General features: G+C 36.1%; 1 protein-coding gene across 2 annotated transcripts in view; it reads right to left on the bottom strand.

Annotated features, from left to right (window-relative positions):
• Positions 1-3,258: 3,258 nt before the first annotated feature.
• Positions 3,259-18,998, bottom strand: part of ARID4A (AT-rich interaction domain 4A) — a 61,418-nt gene continuing 45,678 nt past the window's right edge. For both annotated transcript variants that reach the window (XM_037139778.2, XM_037139784.2), the window contains exons 18-24: positions 17,928-18,012; positions 16,963-17,104; positions 14,252-15,385; positions 13,901-14,005; positions 8,238-8,444; positions 7,254-7,400; positions 3,259-5,290 (exon numbers count right to left, since the gene is read on the bottom strand). In XM_037139778.2, coding sequence (XP_036995673.2) covers positions 5,187-5,290; positions 7,254-7,400; positions 8,238-8,444; positions 13,901-14,005; positions 14,252-15,385; positions 16,963-17,104; positions 17,928-18,012 — 1,924 coding nt within the window. In that variant the 3' untranslated portion in view covers positions 3,259-5,186. The remainder of the gene's footprint in view (positions 5,291-7,253; positions 7,401-8,237; positions 8,445-13,900; positions 14,006-14,251; positions 15,386-16,962; positions 17,105-17,927; positions 18,013-18,998) is intronic.

Below are 18,998 nucleotides of genomic sequence, written 5' to 3'. Positions count from 1 at the left end.
AAGATTACATTTTATGGCTATACTACGATGTGTTTAACCATTCATCTATTGATGAACATTTGGATTATTTCCAGTTTTTTGGTTGTTAAAAATAAAGCAACTATAAACATTTGTATATAAGGCCTTATATGGGCACATCTTTTCTGTTGTCTTAAATAACCCCTAAAGCCCCAGCCAGGTAGCACAGCTGGTTAGAACATCATCCCAACGTGCCAAGGTTGCACATGCAACTCCTGGTCAGGCCACATACAAGAATCAACCAATGAATGCATAAATAAATGGAACAACAAATCGATGTGTTTTTTTCTCTCTCTCTAAATGTCATTATCACCTAAAGTCTACAATTTATATTAGGGTTCATTCTTGAGGTTGTACAGATATATTACGGTTTTGACAAATGTATAATTACATGTATTCATCATTATATTACGCAGAATAGTTTTACTCCATGCAATATACATCCAATCCCTTCCCCTCCCAACTCCTGATCTTTTTACTGCCTCCATAATTTTGCCTTTTCCAGAATGTTCTATACTTGGAATCATACCTACAATATGTAGTCTTTTTAGATTGGCTTTTTCCACTTAGTAACATGTATTTAAAGCTCTTTAATGTCTTTTCATGACTTGATAGCTTATTTCTTAGTGCTCAATCTCCCGTGGTCTGAATGTTCCATGGTTTATTCATTCACCTGCTGAAGGGACATCCTGGTTGCTTCCAAGTTGTGGCAATCATGAATACAGCTGCTGTAACTGTCTGTGTGCAGGTTTTTGTGTGGATGTTAAGTTTTCAACTCATTTCTATACACACACACACTAAAGATCACGATTCCTGGATCATATTGTAAGAGGATGTTTAGTTCTGAAAAAAAGTAAAGCCAAACTCTTTCAAACTGGCAGTACCGTCTATGTGTTCCCACCAACGGTGAATGAGCTCCCGTTGTTCCACGTCCTCACCAGCGTTTGGTGTAGTGTTTTGAATTCTTGCATTCTGATAGGTATGCAGTGATACCTGTTTTAGTTTGCAGTTCCATGATAACATATGTGTGAACCATTTTTTCATTTGCTTATTGCCATCTGTGTAACTTGTTGGTGAAGTGTCTGTAAAGGTCTTTGGCCCATTTTAAAATTAGATTGTTTGATTTCTTATTGTTGAATTTGGAGGGTTTTTTTGGGGGGTGGTATATTGCAGATGATAGTTTGCTATGGTCTGAATCCTCCTCCCCTACCACCCCCAATTCCTATGTTGAAAACTTAATTCCTAATGATGATATCAAGAGGTGGGGCTTTTTTGGAGATGATTAAGTCATGAGGATGGAGCTCTTCTGATTGGGATCAGTGTCCTTAGAAGAGGCCCCAAAAAGCTTCCTACCCCTTCCACTCCAGAAGGCCCCGACTGGACCACGCTGGCACCTCAATCTTAGACTTCCTGGCCTCCAGAATTACGAAAAATGTTTGTTTAGAAGCCTCCCAATTTATGGTGTTTTTGTCAAAGCATCCCAAACAAACTACCACAAAGTTCCTTATCAGATGTCCTTTACAAATATTTTTTCTGGTTTAAGTCTTCTTGTCTTCACCTTCTCTCGACAAACACCGTTTATAATGCTGATTCGTCATCAGTGGGCCTTCTTTGGTGAGGTGTGTATTCAACTCTTTATGAAAAGAACCCCAGAGACAACTTTTAAGTGTCTGGTTTTGTACACGATGATCATTAGTAAAGGGGGGGGGGGGGGGAGAAAAAGAAATAGTGGTTTAAAAGTAATTTTTCTCAATATAAGTAAACATAGTTTTTGATCTTTTTACTAGGTTAGATGCTGGACCAGGCACTTTGCGGGACTCAACGGTGACTACAGAGTATGTAAGGAACTGAACATATAGTAGTAGACACATGTGTAAGTAAATATAATATGAGGTAAGTTAAGAGAAATAATCCAGATTGAAAATGCTACCAGAGCACAAAATAGGATGATATTTTGGAAATGGTAAGTCAGCAAAAGCTTCATGGAAAAGTAGCTGCTGAGGTATCTCCGGACAAATAAGGATCAGTGTTGTGGGGGGAAACAGAGGGAGCAAAAAGGTAGAGGTGGGTGGACACAAGGTATGCGCACTGCCTTAATAGTTCTGCTTGACCTGGCTCCTGCCTCCGGTCTATTCTTGTCCTGGCCTTTTCTACCCATTTCTCCTCCCTCATGTGCTTGGAGCACTTCACTCTCTATACTCTTTCTCCTCCCATTTGCCTAGCCAACACATAATTGTAACTGAGCTCAGTTTTTAAAGCCTTCCCAGACCACCAGTACCTTCAAATTTGAGCTCTGTATCGTTAACTCATGGCATGCCAAAATTCATATGCTTATCACACCTGCAGTAAAGAATTACATGGGTTAAATGTTGAACATCTACCTCACTTGGATTAGCCATTCCGGGAAAATACAGGGACTTTCTTCTGTCTTATTCACTGTTGTGGTTTCTGGGCCTTAGCACAATACCTACCACATAGAAGATAATTAACTATTGATGCTGTATTCTGGTAATAGTTTTTATGTGTGGTTGAGTATAGCTTCAAATGCTTTCACAATGTTTATAGCTATCTTAAATTACAATGCTCGTAAGAAAGGCATATAAGCAGATTAATAGCTTAGTCCATATAAATTTCCATAATTTAAAGCAGTTTCATAGAAAACATAGTATGTATATGCTAACATAGGTACAAACATCCTTCTGAGTGAAGAACTGGAAAGCTTGAACTTTAACACAAACAACAAAGAATGGAAGTACACAATGAATACTAAAATAGAAATCTCCACAATCTTCAAATAACTTGATTTTAATAGATAACACCTTCCATTTTAAATAGTAAAGTGTTTTTATACTTTTACTGTTTTAGTCACATGCAAGACCTATCTATTCAAAGTTTAGCTAAATTCAAAATATGCCCAATATTTGAATTTAATACCTAACTAATATTCACTTACTTTCATAAACCTTTCTAGCCCCCACACAAAAGGATTTTAACAATGTCCATATACCCAATTCAATGAATGTATCATTTTGCTGTTTGTAGCAAGGTCCCAATACTTTATGACCAGATTTGTACCAATAGAAGGGACAATATTCAAGGTTTACTAAATTGCTACTGAGGGAAATCATTAAAATATCTAATGTATGGATTGACAGTTAGCTTCTTCCTACTTCCAACTGGATTTGAACAACACTTTTATTTTTGTAATAAAACATTAGAAATATTTTATTGTGAAAACTGAAGAATATATTGAGTATGTTCTGTTTTGTGAAGTCGGCTTTTCCAACTGTAAGTTACTGGCACTTAGGAAAACAACAATCACTTAAATGAAACTAAATATATAAAGCCTATGTTTAAAACATGGCCTTTATTAATACCGCCCACTGAGCTCCATTTTCATTTTACATTGAAATACTTCAGCTTCGCAAAGAAAAGACAGAGAAGTGCATTTTACAAGAGTATGTTTTTGTTTTTAATTCTCTGCGAAAATGGAAGGAATCTGAATCACAAAGTCACAATGTGGGTAAATGAAATTAAGAAACAATGATCTTAGTAATGCTATGCCATCACTAGGGTTCGGCTCTGACCTGGTTCTTATAAATCAGACCCTGACATACAGTCTAGAGCATCTATGTTTTTACTCTACAACATATTAAACACAGAAAAGGAGGTTTTTAAAAAAACCCTTTCAATGTACAAACATGAATTTAAAAACTGATTTTAAAAAATCACTTTTTTACATAATGTATATGGCAAAACTGCTTTAAATACATGATTTTGGAAGAATTATTTACAGAATGTATCAGTCTGTGGAACAATTCACAGACATGGCATACATAATTGCTTTACTTAGTTGTTGCATCTCAACTTTGGGAGATATAAATTTATTCGGCAGTATAGCAAAAATAAAAACTGTGACAAAGTATCTTAAGGGCAACCAAAAATTTGATCCTCAAAACAGTTTAAATACTAGGACTGCCAAAGTGTCTAAAGGAGGACACACTTTAATGATCCAGACGCCCATTCATAGTTCGGTACGGCCGGGAGGACTGAGACGGGTTCCCTTCAACACAGGCACAGCTGCTGGGCGCAGCCCCTGGAAGAGGGACCGCTGGGGCTACTGTCATCCGAAGAGTGAATTAACCTACAATTTTCTTTTTTTCAATTTTATTAATATTTTAAAAAATACATAAAAATACAACATCCAATGTCTGAATAAATATATTTAACAAGTTGCAAGATAATACCTTATTTTACACAAAATTTTCAGCTTTAGAAATCTTGTTAAATAACTTCATTGTTGTTATATATTTCATTTTTGTATTTTTGTAACAAAATAAAAACTCTGAAATTACATAGAAAAAAGACAAAATATTTTTGTCAAGGGATAAGATAGTCCACTGAAAACTTATTCACAATTCCACTGTAAACATTAATAAACATTAAAATATTTGCATAATTGTGTGCTCAAAAATACTATAAAAAGTGGAAGACTTATTACAACTGTAGTTTTCAGTCAACTACACTTCCTTTCACAATTTATTTTGTCCCATTTACACCTTTAAGCCTGGGCACACTGCTGAACATATACTTTGGCAGTTCTAAATAGCAAGTGCTTCCACAAAAAAAAAAACAACAAAAAAACAAACCCACAAACAACCAAAAACACACACACAAAAAAACCAATAAAAAACAAAACAAAAAAACCCCAAAAATGACAACAATAAAAAAAACCACATACAACATAAACCCCCTACTCACCAAGTGTTCAAACACATCTTAGTGAAAGTGCAACAGTAACTATTCAGCTGGATAATATTTTGATATTTGTCATGTGCACTTGTCTATGATTTCTATTAACACCTGAAACTTTACTATACAAATTCAAATTTGCTAAGTGCCCATTTTCTATCTTCACAAAATAATGAAAAAAATTGAGGAAAAATTATGAAAAATATGCAGGCTGCCTAACCTTCAGTTATTAATCAGCTTATTTTTTTTGCAATAGAAAAAAGAAAAGAAGGGAATAGATACAATCCAGCCTGGAAGAGTAGACAGGATATACTTAGCAATGCCAAACCAGTCGAGTGCTTTCTGTGGCTGTATTTCAGGATTTTGGGATTTATGTCCATGGCAGCAAACTGCTGGGAAGGCAAAGAAAATGAGTATCACCTGCATTCTACAGCAAGTACATTTTGTGGGGGAGATGATGATGAAGGACTCATTCCAGTGTCTGACGACGCAGATGACATGGAGGCTCCTGCGTGAGACACTGTGGAATCAAAACAATTACATTAGACTCAAAAACTGTCATGCACAGATACCCTGGCACTGGCAAGTTAGAAAATCTTAACATTATTCACTTCAGTTATCATCTTCTTAAATGCTGCACGAAGGAATAACAAACTGTCAGCAAAGATCTTGTTTGGCTCAAGTGAGCTGAATTAGTCTCCGGTCAGTAAAGTTGCTCAGTTCAAAAAAACATGCCATAAAATTTAAAGATTAAAGAGACAGATTCTTAAAATTCCTTCTTGAGAGATCCCTGAAAGAAATTCACCTTGCCCCAAATCCGAAACGAGGTCAACCAGAGAATTTCCCACAACCAGCTAATCCCTGGCCTCCTACCTTTGTCTGTCCCAACACAGCTGATGGACACAACACTCCTGTAGGTGACAGAAGTTTTCTAGGTCAGGTAGCAAATCCTATGATTTAGAAATTGAATTTCCTGACCAGATCCAATACTTCTCATTCTTCTCACCTGTTCTCTTTTTGATCTTCTATTGGGATTCTTTAATCTTGCTATCACGTCCATTACATTTGCAAAAATTCCTACTATCATATACATATATATCCTGTAATATGTATATATATAATATAGGATATATATGTGATATACACACATACACATATAGCATATATATTTTTAAAATCCTCACCCAAGGATATGTTCACTGATTTTTAGAGAGGTCAGGGGAAGAGAGGAGAGGAAAGGAAAAGAAAATGTTGATATGACAGAGAAACATCGACTGGTTGCCTCCCCTAGGTACCCCAACAAGGGATCAAACCTGTAACCTAGGTATGTGCCCTGACTGGTAGTGAACCGGATACCTTTTGGTGTATGGGATGACGCCCCAACCACCTGAACCACACAGCCAGTGCAATCGTATTTTTTAATTTGAATGGATTTGTGTTATTCTCTGAATTCTATTAATACCACATTAGACACATATTCTTGTTTCAAGACTAGAGTATCTCCCTTGTATCTCTGGGTATTAATTGTAGTTTGGTATCGTTCTATGGCACATCATCTGTTTTATTCCACAAGTTCCTTTTTATTCTCATTTTATACTTTGGTTTCTGTCTTTCTGTGTGCAGAAGCCTTCCTATCTGGTGCTGTGGTTTTAGCTTTCCCTTATCTACCAGGACAGTTACAGTGGTTACCTGCTCCTCAGCTTCCAGAAGACAGGCTGTTGACAATTCTTATCTGTCACAGTCTGCTGTCCTTTTTTCCTGTCTTTGTAGGTATGGGGCTTTTGATTTTCTTTACTGTCATTTTGCATGTTGATATTCAACTAGAAGTTAATCCTACAGAATTTTAAGGTCTAGGTCAGACACTACTCTCTCCATAATTACTCCAGAGTAATCTATCCTTCTACCAGTTCCTAAACTTGTTAATATCACTCTTGAGACCCACATCACCCAATGTGCTACTAAACTTTAATATCTTTGAGACCAGAGTCCGGATCCCATTCATCTTCATACTTCTACCACCTAGAAGAGAGCCTGGCACATGGTATGTATACATTAGTATTGTTCATCTGAACTACCTTATACAGTAGTTGCTTAGAAAATGACTATCCCCAAAACATAATCTCCTCAAGGATAAACCATATGCCTATTTGTTTTGGTGAACCTCTTAACAGCAAATATAGTGCCTAATAACAGGCAGCCAGTAAATGTTGGGCAAAGAGTGAATTCAGAGTGAGGAAGCTGTTTTTGAGAACCCACCACATTTAGTAAAATCACACATTTTGTAAAACAGTTCCTGGTCTCTTTCAGGAAGAGTCTCATTCTGATTAATTCAGTTGTTGAGTCACCTCAATAACAGCAACAAAGAAAATACTAGGAATCAAAAAACAATAAATGTATACTATATTCTAGCAGTGACAAGCCTAAATCTTCTGAAATGATAGTATATTTGAAAATAGAGGGAAGAAGAATTATAATCAAATTACCTTCTCTGTCTTTCTTTTTTAATCTTTTTCTTCTCCTGTCAATAGTCGCAACTTCAGACTTCAAAGACATGTAATATTTTCTGATTTCCTGTAGTTTTTCTTGGAGAAAAGAAATTCTCTCTGTACTGTTCATATTATCTAATTCATCTAAAAGGGAAAACAATTAATCAGCATTTTAAAATAATTCAGAAAAATTATGGCAGTTTTATCAGAAGTCCAACTCATACATCATTAAACCCTTTGGTTTATTAAAACCAATAATATTAAGCTAATAAGCCTCTGTAACAAGGAAGACACTAATTACATTCAAATAAGATTTCATTATATATCCCAATATTTCTACACTAAACATTACTTGATTATTTAAATGATCAGAAAAAGAAAACATCAACACAGAGCAACTCTGATCTACAATTGTAGTTACTTATCGAAACTGTTTCTTCATATTGATGGCTTCCTCATTTATTTATTTCCAATTGTCCATACTAGAAAGGATGTTCTAGTTTCACTGATTTATGTAAATCCTACATCTTATTTCATAGTTGGAGATATTCTTCCAGTGAATGTTTATCAAGATAGTATTATGAAAAGACATGGATTCGTATTTAAAGTGACAAGTGATGATTTACTGGTAAGACAATTTTGGAAACCTAAATAAATGAATTTGCTAATTGTTACTCTTTGACATTAAAAAAAATTTTTTTTTAGATTTCCTTATTTATAGAGAGAGCAGACGGGAGGGAGAGAGGAAAAGAAACATTAATGTGTGAGAGAAATATCAATCAGGTGCCTCTCACACGCCCCCAAATGGGGACCTGGCCTGAAACCCAGGCATGTGCCCTAGTTTAAGAATTGAACTGATGACCTTTTGGTTCACAGGTTGGTGCTCAAGCCACTGAGCCACACCAGCCAGAGAATTTCTTTGACATTTTAAGGTATATACTGCTTTACAATATACATTTAAGTTTTCTTTAAGTTTCTTACTGAGTTGAAAGCTCCACTTATATGTCCTAGGGGATGAATTCGGATGTTTTTCTCTATGTTTATCTTTTTCTCCATCTTTGATGTGAGGGGATATTCTTGCAGGAGATCGTGCAAGCTTCTGTGGCTTAGATACACTCAGATGTTTTACTGGGGTACATTTACTTGAATTGTCTAGGACAGGAAGATCTTCACTATCGCTGCTTTGTCCTAGAATAAAGAAATGGACTCAGATTATAAATTATAAAAATCTCAAATATCAATATGCAACAGGCCCAGTAATAACACGTTTTGGTATCCTACAGAAGTAAGTGCAAAGTGCACAAAGTTCTTAACAGTAAAAAAGAAAGGAAAAGAAGGAAACAAAGAAAATTTAAGTGTTTATCAATAGGAAAATGGTTAGAAATTTTATATTATTGAATACTTTGCTCAAGTGGTTAAAAACAAAGAAGAGCAGGTTCATAAGAACAAAAATGATAAACTATCCTATACTCTTAAATGAAAAAGCAAAGTTATAAAACAATATACAGAGATGCCCCATTTACGTTTAAAACGAAACCTAACTACCCAAAAGAGCACCAATTTAAAAAAAATATATATATATAAAAGCACAAAAAAGACCTTGATGTACACACAGCCTGTGACCCATAATACAATGTGAGCAGATATTTGTTTGCAACTCTGTGCCTCTCACCAAATTTGTACTTAGAGATGCTTTCGGTTTTCAGTTAGTAACAAACTAGAATTCTCGATTCTGTGTTTTTCAAACTCTACTTCTACTCTACCCACTCTCAAAGCAAATCTTGTTTTCTACCGAGAAGACAGAGCTGAGGGCTACACATGCAATTTTACAGCTCCTCCCCTACCTGTATCTGTCCTTACTGCCCCCTTTTTGGCCTGGAAAAGAATGTTTCTGGCCAAGATGATCTCTTCAGCTACTCTCAAAACCATCTACTTCTCTGAAATTCCTAATGTCAATTAGCCAACTTCTACAAACTTGCTTAGATGTTTCCTACCCTTAGAAGAGGGAGGGAAGGAGAGGAAAACCTATCCCTTTAGCTGGCACCTCCTCCCTTCTCTTTAGGGTCAAATTTCTTCAAAGAAATTCTTTGTCATCCAGATTTCCATACCTTCTGATGACATCACTGTACTACTGTAAGGGTCCCAAACAATGAATATACAGAGCTCGGCACAAATAATGCCCCTTTATATTACAAAATCTTTTATCACAAAATCATCAGCATGTACATAATTCTGTAACACAACAATATCACACTCAAGCACACCATGTGACATTTTAGGTGAAATGTTCAAATTAAAACTATAAATTATTACATGCATATCATTACCCTACCAACCACACTCAAGCAGGCATCACTTCTGCTGGACCCTGTATTTTAATCCTATTGAATATTCTATAGCATTTGAAACTTTTTTTTCTTATTCAAATCCACTAATGTTTACTGGTTTTCATTTATCACCAATCAGTTTCTACGCTAGTCTTCCTGACTATCCAACATAAAGGGATACCCTGATTAATCCTACTGGTCCTTTTTCTTCGTTTTTCAATTACAATTCACATTCAGTATTATTTTGTATTAGTTTCAGGCATATATAGCATAGTGGTTAGACAATCATCTACTTTGCAAAGTGTTCCCTTAATATTTCCAGTACCCATCTAGCACCATACAGTTATTACAACATTACTATTTCCTATGTTGTACTTAACCGTTTCTTCTCATTTTACTCTGACAGAAATCTCATCTTGTAATACTTTGACAGCTATCTTCTAAAAATAGACTTCCTTCTGAGCTCCAGGCCCCAATTTTCCTAATACTGGTACCTCTAACAACAATGCCTAAGTTAGTCTCCCAGCAACCCGCTGGTATTTTCGTATTCCATGTCAGTTAACCAATTCCTCCTAAATATTTATAATTGAGTCTTTGTGATTTTATATCCCCAATTTTTTCAATTCATTCCTTCTTTCGCTGTCTTAGTTAAGCCACTGACTCTCTCCAAAAAGTAAAACTGATCTGTTTCTTCCTTCAATCTTCAAACTTAAAAAAAAGTTATGAGGACAGTTGGCAAAAAAAAAGTTTTCCTGACCCCTTGGAAGGTAAGCTGCCCTACTATACTTGAGTACTTTAGAGCTTTTTTCCCTTGGAAACAAGAATATTCTCCTGTGTTAATTATCTACAAGTTACCCCAAATTTTAGTTTAAAACTACAAATGTTTATTCCTTGCCCTGCACCCCCCCTCCCACCAGCATACCCCCTTAGTTCATGTCCATAGGTTGTACATATATTTGGCTTCTCATTTTCCATACTATTCTTAACCTCCCCATTGATTTTTGTACCTACCATTTATGCTACTTATACTCTGTACCTTTTCCCCCTTTTCTCCTCTCCCCCGCCCCGCTGATATCTCTTCATTTCTCTGATTCTGTTCTAGTTGTTTCCTTAGTTTGTTTTACTTTTTGTTTCTTTTTAGTTTCAGTTGTTGATAGTTTTGAGTTTGTTGTCATTTTAATGTTCATAGTTTTGATCTTCTTCTTTTCCTTAGTTATGTCCTTTTAACATTTCATATAGTAAAGGCTTGGTGATGATGAACTCCTTTAACTTGACCTTATCTGGGAAGCACTTTATCTGCCCTTCCATTCTAAATGATAGCTTTGCTGAATAAAGCAATCTTGGATGTAGGTCCTTGCCTTTCATGACCTGGAATACTTCTTTCCAGCCCCTTCTTGTCTGTAAGGTTTCTTTTGAGAAATCTGGTGATAGTTTTATGGGAAGTCCTTTGTAGGTAACTCTCTCCTTTTCTCTTGCTGCTTTTAAGATCCTCTCATTTTTAACCTTGGGTAATGTAATTATGATGCGCCTTGGTGTGTGCTTCCTTGGGTACAACTTCTTTGGCACTCCCTGAGCTTCCTGGAAGTCTATTTCCTTTACTAGATTGGGGAAGTTCTCCATTATGTTTTCAAGTAAGTTGTCAATTTCTTGCTCTTCCTTGTTTTCTGGCACCCCTATGATTCAGATGTTGGAAAAATTAAACTTGTCTCAGAGGTTCCTAAGCCTCTCCTCATTTTTTTGAATTCTTGCTTCTTCATTCTGTTCTGGCTAAATGTTTATTTCTTTCTTCTAGTCTAAATTGTTGACTTGAGTCTCACTTTCCTTCCCTTCGCTTTTTCCTTTATTTTGTGACCACACTCAACCATTTCTGTGAGCATCCTGATTACAGAGGTGTTTTGACCTCTGTATCTGATAGGCTGGCTAGCTCCTCATCATTTAGTTCTATTTTTGGAGCTTTGATGTGTTCTTTCATTTGGGCCATATATATATTTTTTTTTGGTCTCAGCTTGTCTGTTATATAGTGAGGAGCAGAGTCTTACATATTTGCCTGGATGGGGCAACCCATGTTGCTGCATTGTGGGGCTGTATGTGGGAGAGGGGCCCGAGAGGGAAAAATGCCATTTGTGCAGCTCTCTGCTGGGTTTTGGTCACTTCTCCTGCTGCCCAGAAGCAAATTTGGGCCCTTCTGGTGCTGATTCCCAGGTGGGTTGGTTTCTGTACATTCTAGGACCTTGTGGGTCCCTCCAACAAACTCTCTTGAGGCTGGGTGTTGCTCCTACCACCACAAACCCCACAGGTTTTTCCAGTCAGAGATTTTGAGGCTCTCTTTTCCTGTGCTGGAACCCTGGGTTGTGCAGTCTCTCCTGCTCCTCAATTATTCCTCCTGGTTTATCCACATGCAAATATGGGATTGCTGGTATGCCAGCTACTGCCTTGCTGCATGTCTTCTCTGCCTCAGATGCCCATCTCTGCTCCTCCTATCAGTCTGAACGAATGTTTCTTTTTTAACTCCCTGGTTGTCAGACTTCCATACAGTTTGATTTTCTGGTCATTCTGGTTATTTTTTGTTTTTAAATCTGTTGTCCTTTTGGTTGCGTGAAGAGGCAAAGTGTGTCTACCTATGCCTCCATCTTGGCCAGAATTCTTAATAGCTCACACAGTTTCTGAGGGTCGGAATTTGGGAGTAGCTTGTCTGTGTGGTTTGGCTTAGGATATCTTGTGAGATTGCAGCCCAGCTGTTAGCTGAGGCTGTGGTCTCTGAAGACTTGACTGGAGCTGGAGAACATGCTTCCAAGGTGACTTACTCATGTGGCTGTGGTCAGAAGGCCTCAGTTTCTTGCTCACTGTTGGCAGGATATGCTCAGTTCCTCAAAACATGGGCCTCATCATAGCCTGATTAAGTGTTCTCACAATAGACAGCCAACTTCTCCCCGATGAAGTTATCCAAGGATGAACATGCAGGAATCTGCAGTGCCTTTTACAACTTATTCTCTGAAATCATGTTCTATCACTTCCACTTTGTTACAAGTAAATTACTAAATTCAGTCCACACTAAAGGGAAGAGAATTAGGGTTTATCTCTTGAAGAATGTCAACAAATTTGTGGCTGTTTGTAAAACCACCACACTCCTACATAACCATAATATAACCATCAAAACCAGGAAGTTAACACAAACATATTACCATTGTCTAATCCTCGGATCCCATGCCTGTTTCTCTATTTGACCTGATAATGTCCTTTTACAGCAATAGGATCCAGGTGAGAATCATATACTGCATTTAGCTGTCACATCTCTTAAGTCTCCTTCAATCTGGAACAGTTCTTCTTTCTTTGATTTTCATGACCTTGACAAATTTTTTAATTGCAGGCCAGTTATTTTATAGAATATCCATCAGCTTGAATTTGTTAATGGTTTGTAATGATTATATTCAGATTATGCATCTTTGCGAGGAAATCACTGGTGTACTACTACGTTTGTGTTGCATCCTGTCAGGTGTTACATGATTTCAATTTGTCCCATTATTAGTGGTGCTCGCTTTGATCATCTAAGGTGGTGTCCACCAGTCTTATCACTATAAGGTTATTCATTTTCCTTTGTACTTCCTGCTACCTTTCTAGTCTCATCTCCCATTACTCTTTCTCAATACTCTAGTCCTGTACTCTTCAGCCACATAATGGCTACTGAGAACCTGAAATGCCCTTTATCTTATATAAATTATATGCTCCTTCTTTGGCGCATTATCTATACTATAACCTAGAATTTCACTTTCAGACTTGTATGGAGGCAGGTTTTGAAGGTAAAAGTTTAATTTGTCAAAATCAACCATGTTTATTTCTACTATACTCTATGACTTAATTTTATTCCTTATTGTACAGAAGTCTGTTTTTTATATAATCTATTCATATTACTTTTTTGTTTTTTAAATAAAAATTTTATTTCTCCATGTTTTGAAATTACCGTATCATTTACGAGTAAGCTTGTCTACATTGAAGAAAAACATTCCATTCAGGAATGTAAACTTAATCTGCTTTCACCATTACAGCAAATGTTATTTTTCTTTCATTCAAGTTTCCCAAATATGTTCCTCTAATATTAAATTACTTTACATAAAAAATACAAAAAATAGGCATAAAAATAATCATAGCTATTCCAATTCTAAATAAAACTGACAAGAACTTCAGATTAAAAACTAATGGAAAACTGCTATTTCAGAACACAATAAACCAAGTTTATTTTTAAACTGACACAAATGATCAAGCTAACAAACTGCTGAAAATATTAACAGTGTACTAAAGCCAGTATTGAAAAGCACCAACCTGTTCCATTTTTTTCATTTTTGGCTACAGCACTTGTTCGCTTTGGGATACGCTTTTGCTTTTTTGCCAATAATCCACTATTTCCATCACTTGGTCTTTTCTGACCTGAAATAAAGGGAAAGAGAGAGATCTTGAAAAGTCAATAGCAAGTATATTTATTCGCCTGTCTACATAAATTTCTACGTATACATTTTTGAATGGGTGAGGGAAGAGGGAATGGAGAAAGGAAGGAAAGATAGAAAAAAGGAAAGGAAGGAAAAGAGGAGGAAAAAGTACTTTACAGATCAAGAGTTCATGTACTAATTTTTGGTTTCAATATAAAGTCTGATTTTCTCCCCATAAAGTCCTTACCCTTCTCTCTGATCTCTCTTTCTTGAACAATTATACTACAGGTACCAGAGGCAATGTTGGCTTCAAACCCATTTGCTGATTCCCTCTCACAGAGGCCTTCTTGAGATTCTTCAGCAATACTATCAACTTCAATGGTTATGTCACTTTCACTTTTTATACTTCGAGACTCATCTTGACTGAGAGTAAGTGGTGAAGCTACTGAAAAGTTATGCTGTACTACAGGAGGCAGGGCAGGTGGAAGAGAAACAAGAGAGTTAGATTCGGAGCTTTCCACTACTGCATCCTCAATGCTGGTCTTGTCCTTCTCATCCAAATCATCCAAATCTACTTCATGGCAAACCAGGGTTTCAGGCCCAATCAGAGGCATTGCATCCTCTTCTTCTTTCAGTGGAGTATTGACAGTTTCTTCAGCTCGACTATCAGATTTCTCACTGGTTGGTTCTTGGATGCATTGGTTTGACTCTGCTATTAATGACGGCATTCCTTCGTTTTCTATTTCAAAATGTTGTTCAAAATTTAAGTTTTTCACCCCCTCAGACGCAATACAATCACTGGTCCTTTCTTGAGATATGCTATTTATCATTTCCACTCCATTCTCAATTCTTATTTTTTTCTCTGGTGATGACTGTCCCAGTATTTTCCGTTTCAACTTTTTCTCTTTTGCACATTGGTCAATTTCATTTTCGGTAGCAGAAGAAAAGTTTTTATTGTCTAATGAAGCAAATTCTAGACTATGATTTTCTATATGAGGTTCACTTCCTGCTTCATCTTGGCTAAATGAAGAAATCTTTATAATTTCTAAAGAAAGATCTTTTGTCTTGCTTCGTCTTCCCTTTCCTTTAGGGGATTTTTCTGCCTCTTTCTTAATGTCCTCTACTTGTTCTACTTTGTTTCCAAAAATCTGTACTATTTGTTCATTCTCTCCACCATCTAACTTCAAGGTCTCTAAAGGCTGCATTTGAGTCCTTTCATTTTCCTTTAATATATGTGCAGCAACCTTTGGATTTTCTTCATCTAATTTATCATTTAAATTTTTGTTTTTTTCTAGTTCTTCTTTAATATCAGGAGAAAGTTCTTCATTCACCAAATTCTTTTCTAAAAGGTCTTCTGTATCACTATCAGATGAACAAGAGTCTGCAAGAGGAAATGTTACAAAGGTTTCTATCTTAATTACCAATAGGAAAATTCTATAATAAAAATTCTGTCAAAGACAAAATTCTTAATCATGTACCTTGAATACCTCCCTATAGAAATTTTTGATATAAAATAAATCATACACTTGAGCCAAAAATATGGGGGGAAGAAGATTTCAAGTTAAACTCCATGTAAGAATATGTTACATAGAAAGTATTACTATCATAATTTTGTAAAAGAGTTATTTTGCAATTTTCACTAGTATCATGCTTAGGATATGATACTCCTGAGAAAATGCAAAGGACTAGTGCTGAGAGCTATGACATTGTAAAGTGGTTTGATCTGAGATCTAGTAGGTAGTGATTCATAGATGTGATGGCCATTTTGTGTCCTTAGAAAGGAATGTGACATTCTACTTAAAATAATTCTGCAAAGGAAATACACAAAAGGAGCAATCTGAATTCTCAAAATTTTAAATACTCTTCTGAATAAGAAACATGAGAGTACAGGCTATCTATCATTTTGCAAAATAAATCTTTCCCTGATAAGTTTAAAATCAAGTAGAGTTTTAAGACTGTATAGGAGCTGTAAAATATAAAAATTCAGCTCACATGCTGCTTACATTCTAAATGAGTTCAAAAGGGCAAACTTACTTAACAGTATTTCGTAAATGGAAAGGTACATAGTTTTTATTTTGTGATTTCACCACATACAGAATTTAGAATTCATTCGTTCTTGGATTAAAAAAAAAGAACTCCTTTAGTTTAGCAAGACTACTATATATAGTTTTGTAGGTGGTACACTGCACAAGGGCATGGCATGCAAGAGAGTATCTTTCACTTTGTGGGTATCTTGCATTTATGTAATATGGCAACCTTCCAGCAGATGGCAGTAATGAGGTAGAAGAATGCCCTTTTCTAATTTGCATATAAGCAAGCATCCTATGGACGAATAGCAATTCTGGTAGGTTCAAAATAACTTTTTCCTTGAAGGAAGGGAAATTTTTATAAGGCAACTATTTACTGTTTCTTAAATTACATGGAAAAAATATAAAAATAGAAAAGTGGGCAAAAAGTGAGTAAAAGCAGAATAAATTACGTTCACCAGTAACTCATCACGAAACATTTCCATACCACATTAGTTTTTGCTCTCTGAGCAACACAGTCTCAGCTTTGCTGAAAGATCTTAGGGGACAGCACTGAATTACAAGAGACACTGGTGCATGCTTTGAAGGACAGTGCAGCACACAGTTGGATGCATGGCTTGTCAACCCATCCTCTATTTAAAATAGAGTATTTATGATATTGACAAAAAAAGGTATTCTAAATTAAAGTAAAACATCACTAAGTTTTAAGTAACCATAATATACTAAAATAAACGTTTTATTCAAATCAAATTTTAGTTTAAGTTATATATGAGATTAAAAACTTAGCTAACTTTCTACGAGTCTCACACAACTGACATGTTATTAGTTATGTTGGTTTTTAAAAAAATCAATGATCCTCAAAACTGTGCACCTTCCATTCTATTTGACAATGGTGAGCTGTCTGCCACACTGCTGTGAGCACTTCTGGTACCTGATTTTCCTTCACTGTTTGGAGTCTTAGACAAACCATACGGCATGTTTGACGAAAGGGTAGATCTTAAAGGCGGTCGTCCCCGTTTTGACTTCTGCCTCTCTTCCTCCCTCTTTTCATCTTTTTCACTGTCTTCTTTATTCTGAATAACAACAAAATATAGGAGACAAGCGCATTCCTTATGAAAAATGGACATTCTACTTCTCCAAGGAAAACTAGAAGTCAAAAAATGTAGATATTTTATATGTCAATTCCTAATCTGGGCTTACAGAAAAATTATAAACAAAGTTTGTTAACATTTTTTACTTATATCAATATGATGGTCTACACTATGCAATACTTCAATTGTAATTGTCAAGGTCAGAGTCAGGGCATTACAAAGCTATACAACTACTCAACACTGCCCACCCTTATTATTCCCCGAGGAAAAGAAAGATATCTACCATAAAATAGACAAAACATTAAGTGACTCTCTACAGCAAAGGCTGAAAACTGAGTGTGTGGATGAGGATACAGCTGGCCAGAAGGTACGTGTTTTAAAATTTAGTATTAAATTCCAACAAATAAAAATCAGATTTCACATTTTTAAAAATCCTAAAATCTGGCAACCCTGATTGCATCCCACAACAGTGTTTAGCCCCATCCTCCCTAGATGAGAACATGTCTTCGTGCTGATCACGATCAGTCCTACTTCCCCTTTGTCTACACTACAGCCACTACAGGCATCTCAGTTTAAAGCCTATGTCCCAGGAGTCACTCACTGGTTTTTACCTTTCCTGAAACAATGTGTTAATGTGTTTACATTTTTCACTTTTTTTAACCTCTGGTTTATAAGAGAGAAAAACCACAATTACCTTAAAAGGATCAATATGATTATTACAGTGAGGAAACAAGATTCAGAAAACATATAATATGAATAATTAATTCCTGGACCTATCACAAATGATACAAATCTGTGAACATACTTTAGCTTTTTTCTTCTGTTTTTTCTTTGGTCCACCTTTGTCCAAAGGCCAGATTATCCTGTCAGCCTTCACCCATTCATCATACCTTAAAATAAAAAATATATTACAAAATTCACAATAATACCTTATTTGAAATGTAGTCATCAAGTAATAACAAGAGTAGCATAAACTAAAGAGCTTGTTTCTAGTATTGGCAGAAATGTGAAGGGCACAGGGGCTGATTTGCTGGTAACGTGCCAGCCACTGTACTAGTCAGGAGCTTTGTATACCTGCCACCACCAGTAAGGCAAAACAAGACAATTTCTTAGGGCAAACAGGCTTAAAGGGAGAGCCTGGTAAGCACATTCTAAACAGATTCAAGACCATTTGAACTGCTTTGTTTTCTGCAACTCCCACAGATTTGCACTTAATGAAATAAACTGATTCTGCGCTGGAAATCATTTAAAGATAAGTCAGGTAAATTCAAACTTGTAATATCAGCCCCCAATGTATCTTATGAAGTCCTTTTCATCGCTCTTCCTCACAGAATTCTCTAACCTCTACTACTTCTAGTAAAATTTCATTCTGAACTATATCACCAGCAAGACTCTGACATTTTCAGAGATAATTCATTTTCTTTATATAAGTTTATTCTGTTTAAATCAAGCTGAAAACTCCTTATATCCCCAATACCCTTTTCCAAAATCCTGGCATCACTTTTTAAAAAGCTTTTTAAAAAAAACCTGCACCTGAGGATATGTTTACTGATTTTAGAGAGAGGAAGGTAGGTAGAGAGAGAGAAAAAAAAGTGAAACATCAATGTCAGAGAGAAACACTGCCTGAGAATACATTTATTGAGTTGAGAGAGAGAGAAGTATGATGTTAGACAGAAACATCAATTGGTTGTTTCCCACACACCTAGGTATGATGTTAGACAGAAACATCAATTGGTTGTTTCCCACACACGTCCCAACCAGGGATTGAACCCACAACCTAGGTATGTGCCTGGACTGAGGATAGAACCTGCAACCCTTTGGTGTATGTGAGGGTGCTCCAAACAACTGAACCACCCAGCCAGGGCTATTGACATCA

Source organism: Artibeus jamaicensis, unplaced genomic scaffold (assembly GCF_021234435.1).
Source record: "Artibeus jamaicensis isolate MK-2021 breed Jamaican fruit bat unplaced genomic scaffold, CSHL_Jam_final contig_851, whole genome shotgun sequence".
NCBI lineage: Eukaryota > Metazoa > Chordata > Mammalia > Chiroptera > Phyllostomidae > Artibeus > Artibeus jamaicensis.
This window is presented reverse-complemented; position numbering and strand designations above follow the sequence as displayed.